Here is an 18,122-nt window from a genome sequence, read left to right as displayed (position 1 = left end):
TCAAGCTCAGTATGACTTATATTTTGTGTCCATGGGACACTATAAGAAACTTTAGTTTTCTTAGCTACAAAGCCCAGTTCAGACTTCCAAACAAATAAAAACACATCAAAGGAACATCAGCACATGTATTTGTTAGTTTCACAGTGTATGTTTTATAGAATACCATATACAAATTAAGAGCAAATCAAAGTATTAACAGCACATGTATTTGTTAGTTTCACAGTGTATGTTCTATAGAATACCGTATACAAATAAAGAGCAATCAAAGTATTAACAGCACATGTATTTGTTAGTTTCATAGAGTGCATGTTCTATATAATATTGTATAAAAATAAAGAGGACTTGGTAACACACAAACTCCCTACATGACTTGCTATTTAATATTTTATGAGATATAGGAAGCAATGTGCCTTCTGCACAGCTGGCACATTAGTGAATCCAAACAATCACACCCACAACAGGACCTAAAGGTTCCAACTGGAATCAGGGATCACAGATCCTATTGTGCTAAGATAAAGGAAGATGCATCCTTGTCCTAAACAGTTTAGGGACAGAAGCAAAAGCTTCTATGAAATTTTAAATAAAAACAAACAGCAGACAACCAACTTGTACAAGATCCACTAACAGGCAGAGATATTGGGGCTAGGGAGAAAGAGATGCTTGTGTGTTCAGTTATGATGCCAGATACATATGTAGCCATGTTCTACTTCCAGTTCCATGGGTTTAAATATGATTTTCAGCAGGTTTGGTCAAACAGACTGCAGAGCCTTTCGAACACAATAATTTTTAAATACAGCCTTTGATTCAAGAAGTCCGTTAATAATTCCATGGCAGATCAATAAAGACCACTCTATAGCTGCCATGGTTATATACCATATACTGTGTCAGTAAGCATCTGTTATTGGTCATAGTCAAAGGCAAGCTTCTAGGCTTTAAGAATCCATTGTTAGACCCTTAGTGTTCTCTAAGTCCTTCAACAAAGAAAAATACTAGGGACACAATTTCATGGCAAACCATTTAACATTTCAGTGTATTTCACAGTAATATTCCCCTGTTCCTTCTTCAGGTATTTGGGTAGTCAAGTTTTGTCTTTACCCAAATCTTGTCTCTTTACTCTTTCTACATGGCAAAACCTGATTCACAGAGAACTATTCTACACCAGTGTTATTGAAAGCTTTTTATTAAAGTTCTTAAAAATGAAAGGATGTTTTATTTTGAAATTTTCATTGTTGGTTTAGCTCTGTATTATTCCCAGTAAAGTTAATCTAAACATTGTCTTCAGCAACAGCAAGTACACCAGCACTGAGTTCTTCAACCCTGACAAGACAAGAAACACAGCAGCACAAGTACAGAAGCCAACTGCAGGCACATGCATGTGCACACACAATAACAAAAACATCAAAAAATTCTGTGGAATAAAAGCCAAATGTATTATTCAACAACTGATATCCCAGTACTGAGCTCAACAGTTATATACATAAACAACAACCACAACAACTTTAGGGCATCATTTCTGTCAAAACCAAAGTTCAACTTCTAAGAGTTCTGTAATTTTGCATTTATAGTTGAAGCAGTACCAAGTACGTAAAGTTAAACATAGCAGCTTTGGTGAACTTTAGGCCCTTTCATCTGTTTTCTCCAGATGGGTTCTTCGTCGGTTTAGATTTCAAACTAAGATCTCCGAATGCAAAGCAACACGTACTACAGAATACACACACACACATAGCCAAGTCCCCTGTTCGTTTTTTTTTTGAATTATAAAAACAATCTTTATAAAAGATTAATTTCATTCATATGCATACTGTATCATAGGCATATTTCTACCACATGAATAAATACTTGTAATATATTAAAAAAATCAGAACATAAATCTTGCCTTTGAAAACTTACCAACACCCAATTTATTTAAGGCTCACTAAGCAATTTCAAATTTGTTATAATCCCTACATTTGAAAAAGGTATCAGTAAAGTTTATTTACAGATTTTAAAAGGAGTTGGACAATGTCTTTTAAATACTTAACAGCTCCACCCCCAACATATGCTTCCACCCCCCCCCCCCGCTTCACCTCTGTCCTTTCATTCTTCATGTTTTTATATTGTTGTATTTGCGAAAGGAACAAAATATCAAAAAAGACACAAACAAATATTCAGTTCAGCTCCTTTCAAACTTAACAAAACTCTATTAAATACTCAGGATAGATCTGGTTGGCATCAAAGATAACAAAGATCTTTGGGTTCCAGGTATTATCCACACAGCTGTCATACAAGTTCACAAAACTTCCATCTTTTGAAGGAGGCCTCATGTATTTTGAATCACCATTGATATAGTCACCAGTTAATACACGAGCAAGAAACATGACTTTATCTGGTCTATGCAGATGAGGTTGCAGATTCACACCATGAATTTGAAAAGTATCTCCATGCTTTATATCTTCTTTGCAGAAACGACTGGAATATGATGCATCTCTTGCAAAATAGGTCCCTTTCAAAAAAAAATCTGATGACATTCTTATCATGACAGCTTTACTACTAGTGCACTGATAGAGATATGAAAATGATGCAAGATGTCTGTTCTTTAATATTCATTAGCAATCCAATGATTATTTTCTAAATCATTAGATTACAGAAACATGAGCCAAATATTCTTAGTGTAAACATTTTAGTAGGGAGGTCATCTTGTGAGTCAACACTGCTTGCTATTTCCCCCCATCCAGTCCTACCAGCCAGCTGTTAAAATTAAATTGCTTACAGCATCCTAGCTTTCTTAATTACACTTGACCTCAAAACCAGAGCTATATTAAACAGCTCTTCACATATATAGAGAGAATAACTCAAAGAACATTATGAGGAACATTTAACAATGCTGAACCGTTAAGATTACTGAACTGTTGCATGTGACAAAAATATTTACCTTTTCCATATACAGCAGCATGCATGCCATTTATTCTCCAATCAAAGTTATGAATACATATGGCTTCTACAAATTCATTACTGGTGCCATGAAATAACATCTGCTCATTAATAGCGGGGACACCTCTTTTCTTCTTTAGCTGAGCTTTTTTCCTACAGAGAAGAAACAATATAGCATTACAAACATCTGTACAATCAAATTAAGTTTCTACTCTGAAAACACTACAGAGAGGACAGACCTAAAACAGTATAAATTTCACTTTCAGAAGTGACTAGAGAATCCTAGTTCTCAAACAGACCAAAATTCTTAAGATAAATGTTTAACAATCACATATTTCTGGATGCTGTGGACTATTTTCAGAACCTAAGTTTACCAAAAAATGGGGTTTTTTTAAAACCAATTTTTTCAACTCTGCTCATCTGACATTATTTTCAGAACGGTCATTTTCTACAGATTTATTTTTAAAAGAAAAAAATTATTTTTCCATGGTGTGCTTTGTTTTTGTTCCCTTCATCTACTTAGATAGCATGTGGTGGCTTAAAAATCAACTAGTAGCTTATAAAGTATAATGACCCAAATAAAATAACAAAATCCATTAAAATAAAATTACCTAAAATTTTACCTAAAATTATGTCTACAGGATTATTTAATAACCGTTTTATGAATTAATGGTTCACATGCTTCGTAACAGAGATAGGTCTTGCTTTGAGAGGATTCTAGCATTTTGAAAAAAAATTCAGTAGATATATATTACATGTCAACCTATATTACACTCTCATGGGCAGAAGACCATGGCACTCCTACAAAGGACAGATATTTTCCATCAATCTTTGTTTGAGTGAGTTTCCATCAGCTAGGTTTTCCACAACGATCCATGAAGAACTGGACTCTGGAGCTATGTCTAAACCACTGGCTATTCACAGACATGAGCCTTGACTGTCCAGAAAAAAACAAGCTGGAGTATATCATAGCTTTGTTCTTGTCTGCATACCTGGATTTTTTTTCCCACAAAAGCACAGTGCATTGGGGGAGATGAGAAGGAAGGAACATTCTTAGGTTTATCAAACTAAGCAATTTACTTATAACTGGAGTGCGTACCTGAACTGCAGAAGTACAGTTTAGATGTAGTCTGAGGAGGTCAGTCTACCAACAAGGCCCAATGAGAGAGATATGCAGCAAAGATTCTTAATATTAAAGGCATTACATTATCTATCACTCTTATTAAATGTACTAATAAATAAATTGAGTAATGGCAATCTTGCAGGAGTTAGCTTGAAAGATATATTTATTCTGTTTTATTGGACTTTTTTCTTAACATTATGCATAGTGAAATAAACTATGTATTGACAATGTTCTAATATGGCATGCAAAAAATGGCTTCCAAATTAGAAGAGGAGCAGTAGAAACTCAAAAGCATCTGGGAGATGTCGTTAATAAACTTATTTGTGGCATTTTTTGTCAGAGGCAGAGAGGTTCCAGGCACCCAACTTTTACTCCATTTGCAACTCAACAGAACCCAGGAGCCAAGATTCCCTGCCTAACCGCTGCTCTTCTCAAGATGCAACAGCTCCACCTCACACCCAAATGCCAACAATGCGGAGTATCATTTGAAAATTTTCAAGTAGTCTTTGGCACCCTGTATGGCTGCCTGCTGAACCCTGACAAAGTATAAAGGTAGCCTAGAGTAACTTTTCTTTATATAGAACAGAACAGATTTATTACAATTACCTGAAATGTTCTGTAACAGTCTTTTGCAAATCTCTGACCAGCTAGATATCATAAAACTAATTTAAAATAGTCAACAATATGGGAGCTATTAAAACAAACGTGTTTTGACCTCTACAATGATGCAAATATCCTTTCAAGCAGTGCTCTTTTAATTACTGACCTGATAATAGACTATATTCAGCAGATCAGGAAGCTGGTTCTGCAGACTGCAGAAACACCGCAGCGGGACATTTGTTGATTTGGAATATAACTGTATTGTATCTCTAGAAGTCAAATTATACCAAAAAACATCATCTAACACTTTCCACCAGCACTGATAAGCTAATCCAGTAAAACAAAAGTTGTCTATCCACCGCTCAGAAGGCTCTCATACAGCCAGTCTGCTTAAGAAAGGAGAAACCTAAAGCAAAATTAGATACCCACAGACATGCTGTTCGTACATAAGCAGATTCCTTCTAAAGATGGCCAGCAATCTCAGTGACAAAGCAATGTTTTCTGCTTGCTATTACTCATAATTTGCTTATTAGTACATTTAACAGTAGAGACAGATAATCTTGTAGTAGTCAGCTTGAAAGATGTATTTATCCTGTTACATTGTTTTAGCGTTATTTAGTGCTATCTTCCACTTCTTCTACAAATCCAAATTTAAGATGCATGAGCCAAAAAATGCTAGATTAAGATTCATATTCTATTACTTTCACCTTCCCTCATGGGACATGAAAAGAACTTTTAGTGAATGTAAAATGTTGGAATTCTTACTTCTGTGTAATATATTACTGGGCAATAATCTCTTCATCAGTGTGCAAGCCCATCTACTGCAAATGACAGAATGGTAACGTACAACCCACAACTGGAGAGAAAGAAAAGCAGCTAAGCCTTAATTGCATATATGTATTCTAGCAATAAGTTATGTAGTCATTTATATTTTTTTCCATAAAGAAAAAAGTTTAAAGAAAAATGACTTTTCATATACCTTTATTCAGATACAGCTACTAAAAAGTATGGTTTTGTAGTTGCAGTCATATGGCAATACTGTAATATTCATGATGTGTGAAATTGTAATTTCCATCCTCGTTTCATACTTTAAGAATATTATAGCACAAAATCCATAGACTTAGAATTCCTAAATCATGAATTCTACCCACTGTCCAACCTGGAAAACTAGTAGACTCTCCAAATGATCATCAGTTCCTTATCTAAGCAAAAAGTTGTTGGGTTTTTGATGGATGGGGGAAGGGAGAGTTGTTTGTTTTCTGCGGTTTTTTTTTCATCTATACTGAGGACTCAGAACTGGAGACATCTAGTTTAAAGTCTGCTTGCCATTCTTATTCTCAAAAATTTACACATTAAAATGGTACAAATATAGCTCTACAGAAACTTAATTTGAACTAAAAGCTGATATACTATAGAACAGAAAAGTAGATGTTAAAACATGGCCAAGCAAATAAGTCTTTATATTTAAATATGTAAACATATCTACAGATTAACAATTAACAGAAGGCTAAGTCTCCGAAACAGGAATTTGAATTCACCTCTTCATGCATATTCATGATATATCTCAATATATAATAATGAATTACAGAGTTTTCAAAAAACAAAGCATACAACCATCATAATTTTTGATATATGTCTCCTCAGTATTTCTTCACTACTTAAACTCATTATTTTTAATAACACAATACATCTTTAAAATTGACTCTCATGTTCCCTTGCCTGGAGACGAGACTGAGAACTTTCGTCAAATACAACTGCTTAAGACTAGGAAATACTAGGAAAGAAGCAGAAACAGAACTTCAGCGCTTCCAGTTCTTCCAGCCCAGCAAAATATGAAAGGGAAAAGCAGAGAAACTAGAAATAGCTTTGGTAACACACTAAACTTGGAGAAATGACATGATTATGTGCTAACTGGACACTTAGTCCTACCATGTGTTTCATAAAGTTGAGAAATTTGACAAGCCCCAAATATTCTTTTCCTTTTTTAACTAGAATACAACTACTACAAGCCTGTCAAGGTTCATTTTACAAAAAGCTTATTTTTCTCCTCTTTACTTCACTATAAATATCACAGGCCTCTACCACATGGACATCCTGAACACTGACCACATGTGAGCACAGGAAACTCAGACAGGGAGGAGTTTGAAAAAAGCTGATTTCTTCTTTTTAGACACAAACAACTGACATCCATAGGCTAATATGTCAATCTCTTGGCATTTTCACATATTCTTTACCAACTGACCAATCATTTCTTGCTCGAAGACTTCCTATCTTTAAAAATGGTATGAAACTGAAAGAGTCTAGCACCTCATTCTCCTTCAGGAGAGGGTATTGCTTCTACATAAGAAGAATAGGGACTTCTCAAACTTTTCCCAAAGAAATAAAAAGGTTTAGTTCAAATCAAACTATTTATAGGAATGTTAAAGTTAAAAATAACTTTGTCAAATTCTCCAAGAGATTGACATTACTGTAAGAGAATGACAGCAGTGCCAAACATAGCACACTAATTAAAAAATTCTTGGAACGATTAACTTTAATATGGCTGCAAAGTCAGAGCTGAATTATATATTCCTCAAAATTCCAGTTCATTTTGGTTCTTCCCTAGAAGCCCCAGAGCTAACATTTTGGGAATGTTAACCCATAGCAGTAAATGGCTCTAGCCAGTATGACAACTTTGCTATCATTTTTTCCTCCTTTACAAGTAGTAATTATGTATTTCACAAACCAATATATCAAGGTATTAAATATTGATTTATATGCAACTTGTTAGATTAGAATGATACTTGAAGATGATAAATGCCATCACCTTCCAACACATCAGTTTGATCTGCGCTACATCCACATCTAATGCATTTATACAAGTATTACAGTTCTCCACATGTAGAAGTTTCAGAGCTTGAAATTTTGAATACAATCATAGAGGAATGACAAGTAAGCAAATGAAGATAAAACTGATAAAAAATAACAGAATTATTTTAGTCACTTTATAATAAAAGCAATTAGACATATTTCTGCATCATGCCTTCAGTATTTGCCTCTGTTAACAGTCCTAAAATAATATTGGTTTTCGAAATAATCTCACCTGCAAAAAAACTCCCACAAGTCTAGATTTTGTATTCTCTTAATTCTTTTAATTCGGTGGTTATCCATTGTTTTTCCAAACAGACTAGAAACTTCATTATATTCATTTGTTTTCTTTTGCAAAGGAATAAGCTGGAAAGAAAAAGGTTAGTACAATTTCATTGAGATGCACTATTTGATTACCACGTGTCTTTGGCCAGCTCACATACGAACTCTTACCTGATATGGCTCCTCAGTATTTACATTCTCCCAGTGTGAAGGCATAGGGATAGCCTCATTTTCACAGATGAAACTTAAAAAAAAAAAATCAAAGACATGAGGCATTTTCTTTCTTCACTGGAATGCCTGTTCTGTACAATACATTACAAAAAAAGCTAATACAAAACTACATAGGGTTTTAATTCTCACAGAGACAATAGGTAAGGTCAAAGTCAAGAGGTCTTATTTTGTATTCAAATTCTGGCTTTGCTTATTGTAAACAAACCATGGTAATGAACAATTTTAATACACCATCTATGCAATAAAAGATCAGAAGGTAAATTACAAAAGGTAGTCAGAAAGGTCAGCAACACTGATTTAGAAACACGGGAGTATAGATATAGCTTGAACTTTCCAAAGTAACAGGAATTACAGTTTGCCTAAGACTCTGGAAACTAAGCCCTCATTTTAAGTGTTTAAAAGCATCATGCTGCAAGTATACGCTTGAAAATTACGGTTGAACTTGTTTATATACAAAAATGTGTATTTTGAGCATATACATAAATGCGCATATATAGTAGTGTTTAAATCATAAAAAAGAGACTAAATTAATCAATCTCTTGAAAGTAAAGAACAGTGTCATCACGTGAAAACAGAGGATACTGTGATACAGTACCAAATGCAATTCTTCAATAAACAAAATAACAAAACTGAATTTCCACAATATTACATGCATTCTTAAGCAAGCATCCCTTGAAAAAGTAACAGTTGACACTTCAAAAAACAAAGGTTTTCAGAATGTCAGTATAAAGATTGCTACAACATTCATTATAAATGTCAAATTTTGTTCTGAAAGTAAAACCAGACTACAATTCAGAATTAAAATTATTTCTAAGAAATTTTTGAAAAAAATCTCACAATCCACATAGTCAATGTTATCTGTGGTATTATCACTGCATAGATCAGTTTGTTGTTTAGTGAACATCCAATTCTCATCAGCACAGTTCTACATCTAATGACTGATCAAAAGGTAAGAAAGAAACTTACAATCTAAAGCAATTAGACTCATAAGACCAGCTGGTCATTATGATGCAATTTCTTGTCATTTCACATTATCTTAGAGAAAATTATGAAAACAACTGCAGGCAAAAAAATATAACTCAATCTTCTTGACTGTTACAATATTAGTTCTACATTATTTATGAGGTCATTATTAAAATTTAACAAAACTCCATTCTTTGCTGCTGCTTCTCCACAGCAACTCTGATTCAATAGGTATTTATAGCAAGGGACTCCAAAGGGGCTAAAGTCAGGCATAGCTATAAGAACCTTGCAAGCTGGATGTGAATATTCAGTATGCCTTACAAGTAATTCCTCTCCCACTCTCCCAAGCTCTTTACTTTCTCCAAAATAAAACACAAAAAAAAACAAGCTAAAAATTTTTTTCACTCATCCCCTGTGAAATTTCTTCCTTCTTCACTTGACTTGCTCTCTCCTACCCGATTCCACCTCTCAAATTGTTTGATGTAAAAAATAATAAATGTAAACAATATAAAACATATTTTTGTTTCATTTTATTCAGAAGAATCAAGATAAAATTCAAATAAGGAAAATTCAAATAATTCATTTTATTTCCTTACCTGAAAGCACTGATAGAAAAGGGAGCTCGCTTTATTGGACGTTGCTTAAGGGTAGTTAGATTGGTTTGTTTCATCACTGAGCATAAAACAAGAGTTAGGATGAAAGTTTCTGGAATTCATCTACAGCATATGAAACACTTAAGTGTCATTTTTCTTAACAGCATTACTACTTCAAAAGTTGCCTGACAGGAATTCCTATTTTAACAATTAACAAATCAATATGTTAGATAAACATTTTGAAATACTGGCCTCAGAATCATCATTGTTTGTAACAGTTGGCAAAACCTGCAAATACTGTACAAAAGAAATATGTTTATTGTTAGAATACTGTTGGTGAAATATTCACCCCCATCATCAATGGCAAAACTTCCACTGACTTTAATACAACTAAAATGGCAAAATACAGCACTGCATCAGTTATACATACCTATCTATTATTTTTAATGCAAAAAGTCATGACCTATGAGATTTGTAAAGTTGTTTAGCATTTGTATTTGGTTTTGTTTTTATTACAGATGCAAAACAAAGGTTTTTCTAACAGACATTTCAACAAAAGCAAACACGAAACTCCTCCTATTGTCCTGTAGTACTTTACTCCCAGTACATCACTGTTCTACCCACTCCCCTCTCTTATTTGAAATACTATTATTTTCTTTGACCTGGAAGAGATTTCTGTATAAGATAAAGGTAAGTTGATAAATGCCATTAGAATCCAATAATAGTCTGTAATTTACAAGTATGGCATGAGTGCACTCTTTACAGTTTACTAGAAAAGTGTTTTGGGTATCTCCTTGTATTCCAACAACAGAATTGGCTTAAAGCACCTGCTGAATTACAAAATCACTTTAATGCCAGTATTTTGCAGAAAGCTTCCATCACATCAATGTTTCTTATAGAGACTCTGAATGGAAGATTTTTTCAAGCCTACAAGCTGTTTTATGTTAAAGAACAAAGCTCAAACTTCCCAGTACCATGAACGTATGCTAGATACTACCTGCAGCTAAGGTAAGCAGAGGTAAAATGCTGGAGCGCTACTACACAAGGCATTCTACCTTATTAGTAAACTACACTAGAAAATTTAACAGTGCAGCTGCCTCCAAAATCTCACGCGTACCTTACAATAAAGAGCTTTCCAATTATGAGTTTTTGCACCAGATATGAGGAAAATACACTAGTTGATTTGTTCATTCAGCAAGTTATCTGACACCTCCCATTACTTAATTTATTCTATGACAAGAGACATACCTGAAAAGTCTAATGTGTAGTTAAATTTTGCAGTAGTAAAAGAAACAGATCCTTGTGGGTTTGTTCTGAAGCTCCTTTCAATATCTTCACTGCTAACTGAGCAATGACTGTTTGAATCAGTCTTTAAAACAAATCAAAAGCACATTTAGGTAAATTCAGTAGTAGTTTGACACATGGAAATCATCATAGCTAACATAACTTCATATGTAGTTACCTGAAACATATGCCATTTACCACACTCAGCCAAATAAAACCAGCCCCACTGGGTGTCCGAGGTATCCATCTCTTCAACTGCACTTTCCATCTTTGGAAAAAATTCTTCTGCTGCTTTTTGAAGTATTTCCTGCAATGTTCAGACACATGCAAAAAAAAGTCTTCTATGATACTATTTGCAAAAATGCACTATTTGAGAAATTCAGCAAGGAATAAAAAAGCAGAATAATGTAAAACGAGAAAAAAAACAAAAAGCAGAGGGGCATATTTGTTTTCTCTTTCTTAAAGAAAATTTCTCTATTTCCTACTTATCCAGTTTAAAAAAATATTACCTGTAAAGTGAGTTAAACATTTGCAAAGCTAACTCTTTCTCAAATGTTTACAGACATGTCATCAGGTCAAGAACTATAGGCTTTGTCACATCAAAAAGAGGTGCTAAATTCACAATGACGGACATATGAGCAAATCCAGTCATAAATACAATAGGCTCCAAGTAACATACTACTCAGAAATAAGATATTGGGGTTACATCCAATAGTTTGACAAAAACATCTACTACATACTCACCAGCAGTCAACAAATCAGATGGGATGTTAAGAGTTGCTAGAAAAAATTTACAGACCAAAACAAGCACCATTATGTCACTGTTAAGTCCACAGTGCATTATTCCTCAACACTGCACGATGATTTGTTTCCCCCCAAATGAAAAAAATCCTTGAAAATGCCTTGAAAAGGATACAGTAAAATTATGAAAAGTGCAGAGAAGGCTGCCAAAAAAAACCCCCAAAAAACAAAAAACAAGCAGAATGGCTTCCACACAAGGAATGACTACAAAAGCTAGGATTCTTCAGAATGGAAGAAAGAACTGAGGAAAGGATATAACAGAAGGCTACAAAATCATGGCAGAGTTGAATAGAGAATAACTGATTACATTTTCTTCCAAACTAAGAAGGGGATGTCTAACAAAACTTGTAAGTGTTAAGTTCAAAACAAATGAGAGGAAACGTCTTCATAAAATAGATGGCTAAACTACGGAATTCTTTTGCATGGTATGCTGTGGTTCCTGAAAGCTTATGCAAATTCAAAAAGTGACTGGACAAGTTCATAGAAAAGACAACCAATGGCTATACCAGGAAAACTTCACAACAGCTCCCACCAGATTTCAACTTAACAATAAAATCCTGAAAATTCTGAAAGAATTTGACTCCACCTGCATATATCTCCTAACTTGTCAAAACCAGTTAATAAACAACAGTAAAAATGCTAATGAGGGCAAAAAAGTTTCAGAGAAACAGGCTTACCCAACTCTCATAAAGAGTTAGCAATTCATCCAATCTAACTGATTAACCAAGACTGGCACTCTTCTCAACTTTTTCCTCAACTTAACTTTTGCTTCCAAAAAGTGAAACACCACACTCCAGCACAAATAAGTCAAAACATTCTCCAGCTAACAGTTTGGATATTTCAGTTGCTTCCTGGACACTCCAACCCAGAAAACAAGAGACCTTCAGAAGGCACCTTGGAGATGAAGAAGTATGAGCCAACTGGCCAGTGCTATTGAGGCAGGAAATGAGAGCAGATTGTGCTCTTCTAGCAATATCTTCCTCCATATTTTTCCCAAGCAAACCTTCAATGGTGTTTTCAAAAATCATAGAAATTGCTTCATGGAATTATCTAGAGACTGTCTCAAATAAGGCATGATTTCTAATTAGCAAAAGCTCCTACAAATCTAAATGCTTAGAAAACAGGGAAATCAGTGATAGACCTCCACGACATCGCTAAATTGCAGAATCCCAGGGCACACCTATTTCAGCACAAATGGAAGCACATCCATTCTTTCCAGCAGGAAGGCCTGATGAAATGAGAGCTCCATACAACACTGAAAGGTCTTGGCAGCTTACTTTCATTATTTAAATCTACAAGGATAACTGCCTCAATTTTAAGCAGAAAGGCCATATTTTCACCTACAGGCTGAGTTACTGTAGTCTACACTTCTTTAAGACTAAGAAGAAAGAGGAAAACTTTTCTGGGGTACATTTTAGTTTTCTCATTTTCGCACTAGAATAACCAGACCTCAGGTCCATCCAACATTAGTTCAGGGCCTGAATCTGATCATTCAAATTACTAATGGCTTTGGAACAGTTACAAACAGAGAGGATATGTTCATCTGCACCTATCAACACACTTATACTCCTCTGGGAGCAGTACAGTCCCCGGGAGGGAAAGGGGGGAAGAAACTTGAAACAGTTATTCCCATAACTTCCAAAAATGTTACTTCCAGTCCACACATTATCCCAGTCAGAATCTTGCGTAGATTCCTGGATACTTCTAAGTATGGAAGAAGGATGCAAGCCGTAAACGCTAAAAAGAAAACCTGAGAGCTGGTCTGAAAGGTAATCCAAATCCCACATGCTCAAAACAAAATTGCTCAATTTACTGATGAATTTAAAATCAAATCCACTCCATTTACAAAGAACAGGTAGTTTTTTGTCCGAAATCTCTGAATGCATGTGCAGTGAGCAGAAACTCTTAGCGTTTTTTTTCTGGATGACTAGAATCAAAGATGCAGCAATGAGAATTTCAATGTTATTGCTAACAGAGGAGCTTTCAACTCCCATTACTAGCACTGTTACTACTGGCCCAGGAGTTATCATGAACTGAGTAAAAGTCACAACTATTACTCTGACAGCAGAAAGTTTCTTCTAATAAGAATGAATGCTTGTTGTGTCATGAGAGTGCTGCAACTGAATGGCTGTAATGCTAACACACTTGCTCATTTCTCAGGAAGTTTTAAATAAATGATAAATATGTTTTACGGTGCCTCCAGATGGGCTATTCTGTTTTCTTTTGCTATCCACATCCATTTGTTGGATTGTGCTTTAGTGCTGGAGACTCTTTTGCCAACAATCAGTAACTCTGCATAGTTCCTGGCTGGGTCAACTAGCAGCCCTAAGCGAGACTCCAGCCCTTCCTTAGGCAGCAAAGTATCTGAGAAGGAGACTTTCCTGAGATGAGAGCACAGTGCTGGGAAGGGGTGGCAGAGAAGAAAGAACAGCATTAGCACAGGTACAGGCCATGACCTGAGGAGCCAGCTCAGAGGGACGAGGCCCTCTGCAGCTGCATTGTCACTTCTGCAGAGGACCACTGCTGTGATCGCCCCTTTTCCTACCCTCCTCCAGAGCTGAGCCCGTAAGAGCTCAGGGACGGGGTGTGGGGAGATAGCTAAATGTACCAACAGTTCCTCCCCCATCTGACTCCTAGCCCTCCCTCAAAGAGAGCGGTGGCGGCCTGTGCCTCCCCGTGCCCAACCTGGCAACACGGTCTCTCAGCGCGCGCTCACTCGCCTGCAGGGGGTGGGGCAGAGCGGGACGGGCCGAGAGCGGCCTGCAGCCTGGAGCGCGCCTACCGAGGAGGAGGCAGGCGGAGAGGGAACGAAACGAAAGGAGTGGCCGTTTCCCCCGTCCCCCTCCCCACGCGCACTCACCGCATCGGCCGCCCACCCCGGGCTCGCTCCCCACATGTTGCCCGGAGGATGGGGAGGAGTGGCGGGGGGGGGGGGGGGGGGGGGGGGGGGGGGGGGGGAAGCAGGCCGAGCCCGGCCGCTCGGGGCTCGTCACTGCTCAGGCTCCCCAGCGCTTCCGTTATCGGTGGCAGAAGAAAAGGGAGGAGCAACAGCTGTTATAGGTAGGGCTATATCGGTTCGTCACACAGAGGGGCGAGGCCTGGTATGCAAATTTGACGCGAAGTAGGCGGGAGCCTGGGAGGCAGTTGAGGGAGGAGGCTTGGGGCAGGGGTGGTTGCGTTGGGCGCCCCTTCGCGCCGCGGGCGGGGGGAGGAAGGAGACACAGGCCGTATGGAGCTGGGCCTTGCCTGCCTACCTTGTACTGTGGCCATCTCTTGGCCTCGCAGCGTGGTGGCATTGCCATGACCCTCACCCGTCAGCCCTGCGGCCTCTGGCAGTCTTGTCAGTACGTTGTGGTATGGGTAGCAGTTTTGGCTGTGAGATGCTCAATTCAGTGTGCCTCACTTCTCTGTACCCTGCAGCTTTGTTTTTATTTTGTTTAATTTTTGGCTGTCATCATGGATAGCAATGGGTCTAGTCTCCAGAAAGAGTTTTCACAGCCCGTAAGGGGCCAGGCCACATGTGCCTGTATATGTGCCATATATTCTCTGCCACATAGCATTTAAAGAATCGGTACTGCGCTAGCACCTTGTAGGACAGTGAAAGTGACAACTCTGAAGTGATTACCTAATGCAGAGAGGAAGTGAAAACTGCAGCTTGTTGCAGGCATTCATCAGCTGGACTTTCAGAGCTTGAAAAATGAACACCTAGTGGCATCTTTACATTGTAATTCAGATCTAGAAGCAAAAGCAGTTGTAGGACTTCTTACTGAGGAGGGCCATAGTCATGAATGTAGCTCATCCCAGCCTTTCTGTGCAGAGTCTAGAATGAGAGCTGTAGAGTGGAAAAACAGGCGGTTAATCAGCCCCAAGAAGCTTGCTAACTCACACTGCCGTTGGTTAGTGGACAGTAAATTCCAAGCTGGAAACTTCACAGAACAGGCAGTTGTCATGCAGTCACGTGAAGCCATTAAAGTACATCCTGCTGTGAAGGTTGTTCATTGGGCAGCATTCCAGAAACAACACAGGTGGATTGAAAATGATGAATTTCTCATATTCTGAAGGAGTGTCAAACAGGATGTATACCCAGATTCTGGCCTTGCTGACCTTGTCTCTCAATACATAGTTAGGAGAGGTTATTTTTTTCTGATGTTAAGCAACCTTGGGTGAATCACTGAGGGCAGTTCACTGGCAAGCATGTGATGCCCATGTCTTCAGGAGCTGAGGAATTTACCAGAAGTAGGGATATCTCTTCCCAGACAGGATATTCATATTGGTATGGTTGAAAAACACATAATGACTGTGTGGACCGATCCTGTCTGTGAGGTCCTAATTTATGAATCTGTAAAAAGGATAGATATAAGGGTGGTGTTACCACCATAGCTGTTGCAGCATGCCTGCTGAATGCCCTTTTTTTTCCTTGGAAAGATGCTGCCAGTGCTTTATGTCTAACCTGAGCCTCTGTGAGTCTTTTGCTCCTATTATTACTGCTGCCTGTTGTGTATTTTTTGAAGTACATGGGGGAACCTTCCAACAGGGTGACAATTGGAAGTGGTCAGGCTGTTTGCAGAATTTGCATAAGTAAATATGAAGACAGTTACTGTATCCCAACATGGAACTGTCTAGCAGCCAAAAGTTTTAAAGAGGTTTCTGCTGTTATGCCTTGAAGTGTGGGATAGAGCTGGGAATTTTTTGTGTCTGTTTCTTCCCTGTCGTTGTAGGATAATTAATAATGGAACAGAAGCCTCTTACAAGGCAAGAACATCTTAGATAGATACAATCAAAATAAAGCTTTTTAGAATGACTATATTCTTAGCAAGCTACATGCCAATGCCAGACTCTTCACAGCAACAATTTAAAAAGCTTTAAAAGCAGTTATCTCCAAAGAATTCTGTGGATATCTTACATACTATGTGAAACTAACAGCAGTTCTGGTGAAGACATAATTGCAGTAATTGGCTCCCATGAGCCTGTACTAAAAGCAGCAAAAAGGCAGAAACTGGAGAGGTTTGGACACATGACTGGAGTTACAAACACAGGGAATGGTCGAATGGAAGTGGAAGAGAGATTCCCTGGTACTGCCTGGCACATAAATCATAGAATCATAGAAGGATTTGGGTTTGAAAGAACTTGTGAAGGTCTCTAGTCCAAACTCCTGATCAAAGCAGGCCTAACTTCAAAGCTAGATCAGGTTGCTCAGTTCCTTTTTCCAGACAAGTTATAAAAATCTCCAAAGATGGATATTTTACAGTGTCTCCAGGCATATGTTCCAATGATGAACCACTCTTAGGGGCAAGAATTTTTGTCCTTATGTCCAGCATGAACTTCCTGTATTGCAACTTGTGTACATTGTCTCTTGTCCTGTCACTTTGGCCTGTGAGAAGAGCTCCCTCAGCCTTTCTTCATATGTCTTTACCTGGACAGGGAAATAGCAGATACAACTTTTACAAGCTGCTAAAGATCACCTGGAAGATCTACCTGAAGTAGAGGGAAATTATAATCAGTGCCCGAACATAATGCTCCTTTAATTGGCTCAGTTGGGGGATTATAGGATTGTAGGAGAATTCAGGTTGGCATGGATCTCAGGAGGTTATCTAGTCCAACCTCCTGCTCGAAGCAGGGTCAACTATGAGGTCAGGTCAAGTTATTCAGGGCTTTATTCAGCTGGTTCTTGAAAACCTATGAGATCGGAGACCGCACAACCTCTCAGGGCAACCTGTTCCAATGCTTGACTGCCCTCATGGTGAATGTCATGCTATGAAGGTTCAATAGTAACAACTTAGACAGTAACGTAATAAAAAATATATTTATTTCCTCATGCAAGCTCTCAGATTTGTAACACCCATTAAAATAATGCAAGTACTAATTTAGAAAGGATAACCCCAAACCATTGGCTACTGCACTGATAATTGGAAACACTGCTTATCCCAGCTTGAAAGCTAGCTTGTTCACTCTCTTAGTGAGAGGACTTTCAACCTCGAGGAGTTACCTTAACCCAGCGTCCCAGGAAAAGGGGAGGGGGGGAATACTCATGGTCCAGCCAGGGAGGATGGTCAGGTCACGTTCCCATCCCCTGCTCAAACTCTCTTAGCTTCCAAGCTTCCTTTTATGCAACTGGGACTCTGGGCAAACAATGCTTTTGCTGACCTCTGCCAGTCGCACAGTCACAGCACTGTTTCTTCTTTTTCTGCTTAGAAAGTCCATGCTAGTGAGGGAAGACCGCCATACCTCCCTATCGCCTCCTCCCTCCCTGAAGTCCATGCAGTTTCTATCCCACGACCTTGCACATATTAGTTGGCAAACTTCTTCAGTCCTGTTAACTCTTTACTCACTCTTCAGTGAACAAGCTTTTCTCTATATCCGTTTGGAACATCTCATTTCAACTTAAGTCCATTGTCTCTTGTCTTCCCAGCTCCCTCTGTGAAGAGCTTGACCCTCTCTTCTTGATCACCTACCTAGGTATTGGAAGATTGCTATTAGGCACCCCCAGA

The 18,122-nt window shown here is 37.9% G+C and overlaps 1 protein-coding gene across 2 annotated transcripts; it reads right to left on the bottom strand.

Annotated features, from left to right (window-relative positions):
- Positions 1 to 14,656, bottom strand: PARP11 (poly(ADP-ribose) polymerase family member 11). Of its 2 annotated transcripts, XM_026079948.1 has the most exons (8): positions 14,495 to 14,656; positions 11,012 to 11,140; positions 10,798 to 10,918; positions 9,553 to 9,628; positions 7,934 to 8,006; positions 7,716 to 7,846; positions 2,912 to 3,063; positions 1 to 2,482 (listed from the first exon to the last, which is right to left on the bottom strand). In XM_026079948.1, exons 1-8 carry the CDS (start codon positions 14,528 to 14,530, stop codon positions 2,169 to 2,171), a joined length of 1,032 nt encoding a protein of 343 aa, XP_025935733.1. In that variant the 5' UTR covers positions 14,531 to 14,656; the 3' UTR covers positions 1 to 2,168. The 2 variants fall into 2 exon arrangements, with proteins under 2 accessions (XP_025935733.1, XP_025935734.1); XM_026079949.1 differs by lacking the exons at positions 10,798 to 10,918; positions 14,495 to 14,656 and having other exon boundaries at positions 11,012 to 11,125.
- Between the last annotated feature and the right edge of the window lie 3,466 nt (positions 14,657 to 18,122).

This window comes from Apteryx rowi, unplaced genomic scaffold (genome assembly GCF_003343035.1).
Source record: "Apteryx rowi isolate R43461 unplaced genomic scaffold, aptRow1 scaffold_506, whole genome shotgun sequence".
NCBI lineage: Eukaryota > Metazoa > Chordata > Aves > Apterygiformes > Apterygidae > Apteryx > Apteryx rowi.
This window is presented reverse-complemented; position numbering and strand designations above follow the sequence as displayed.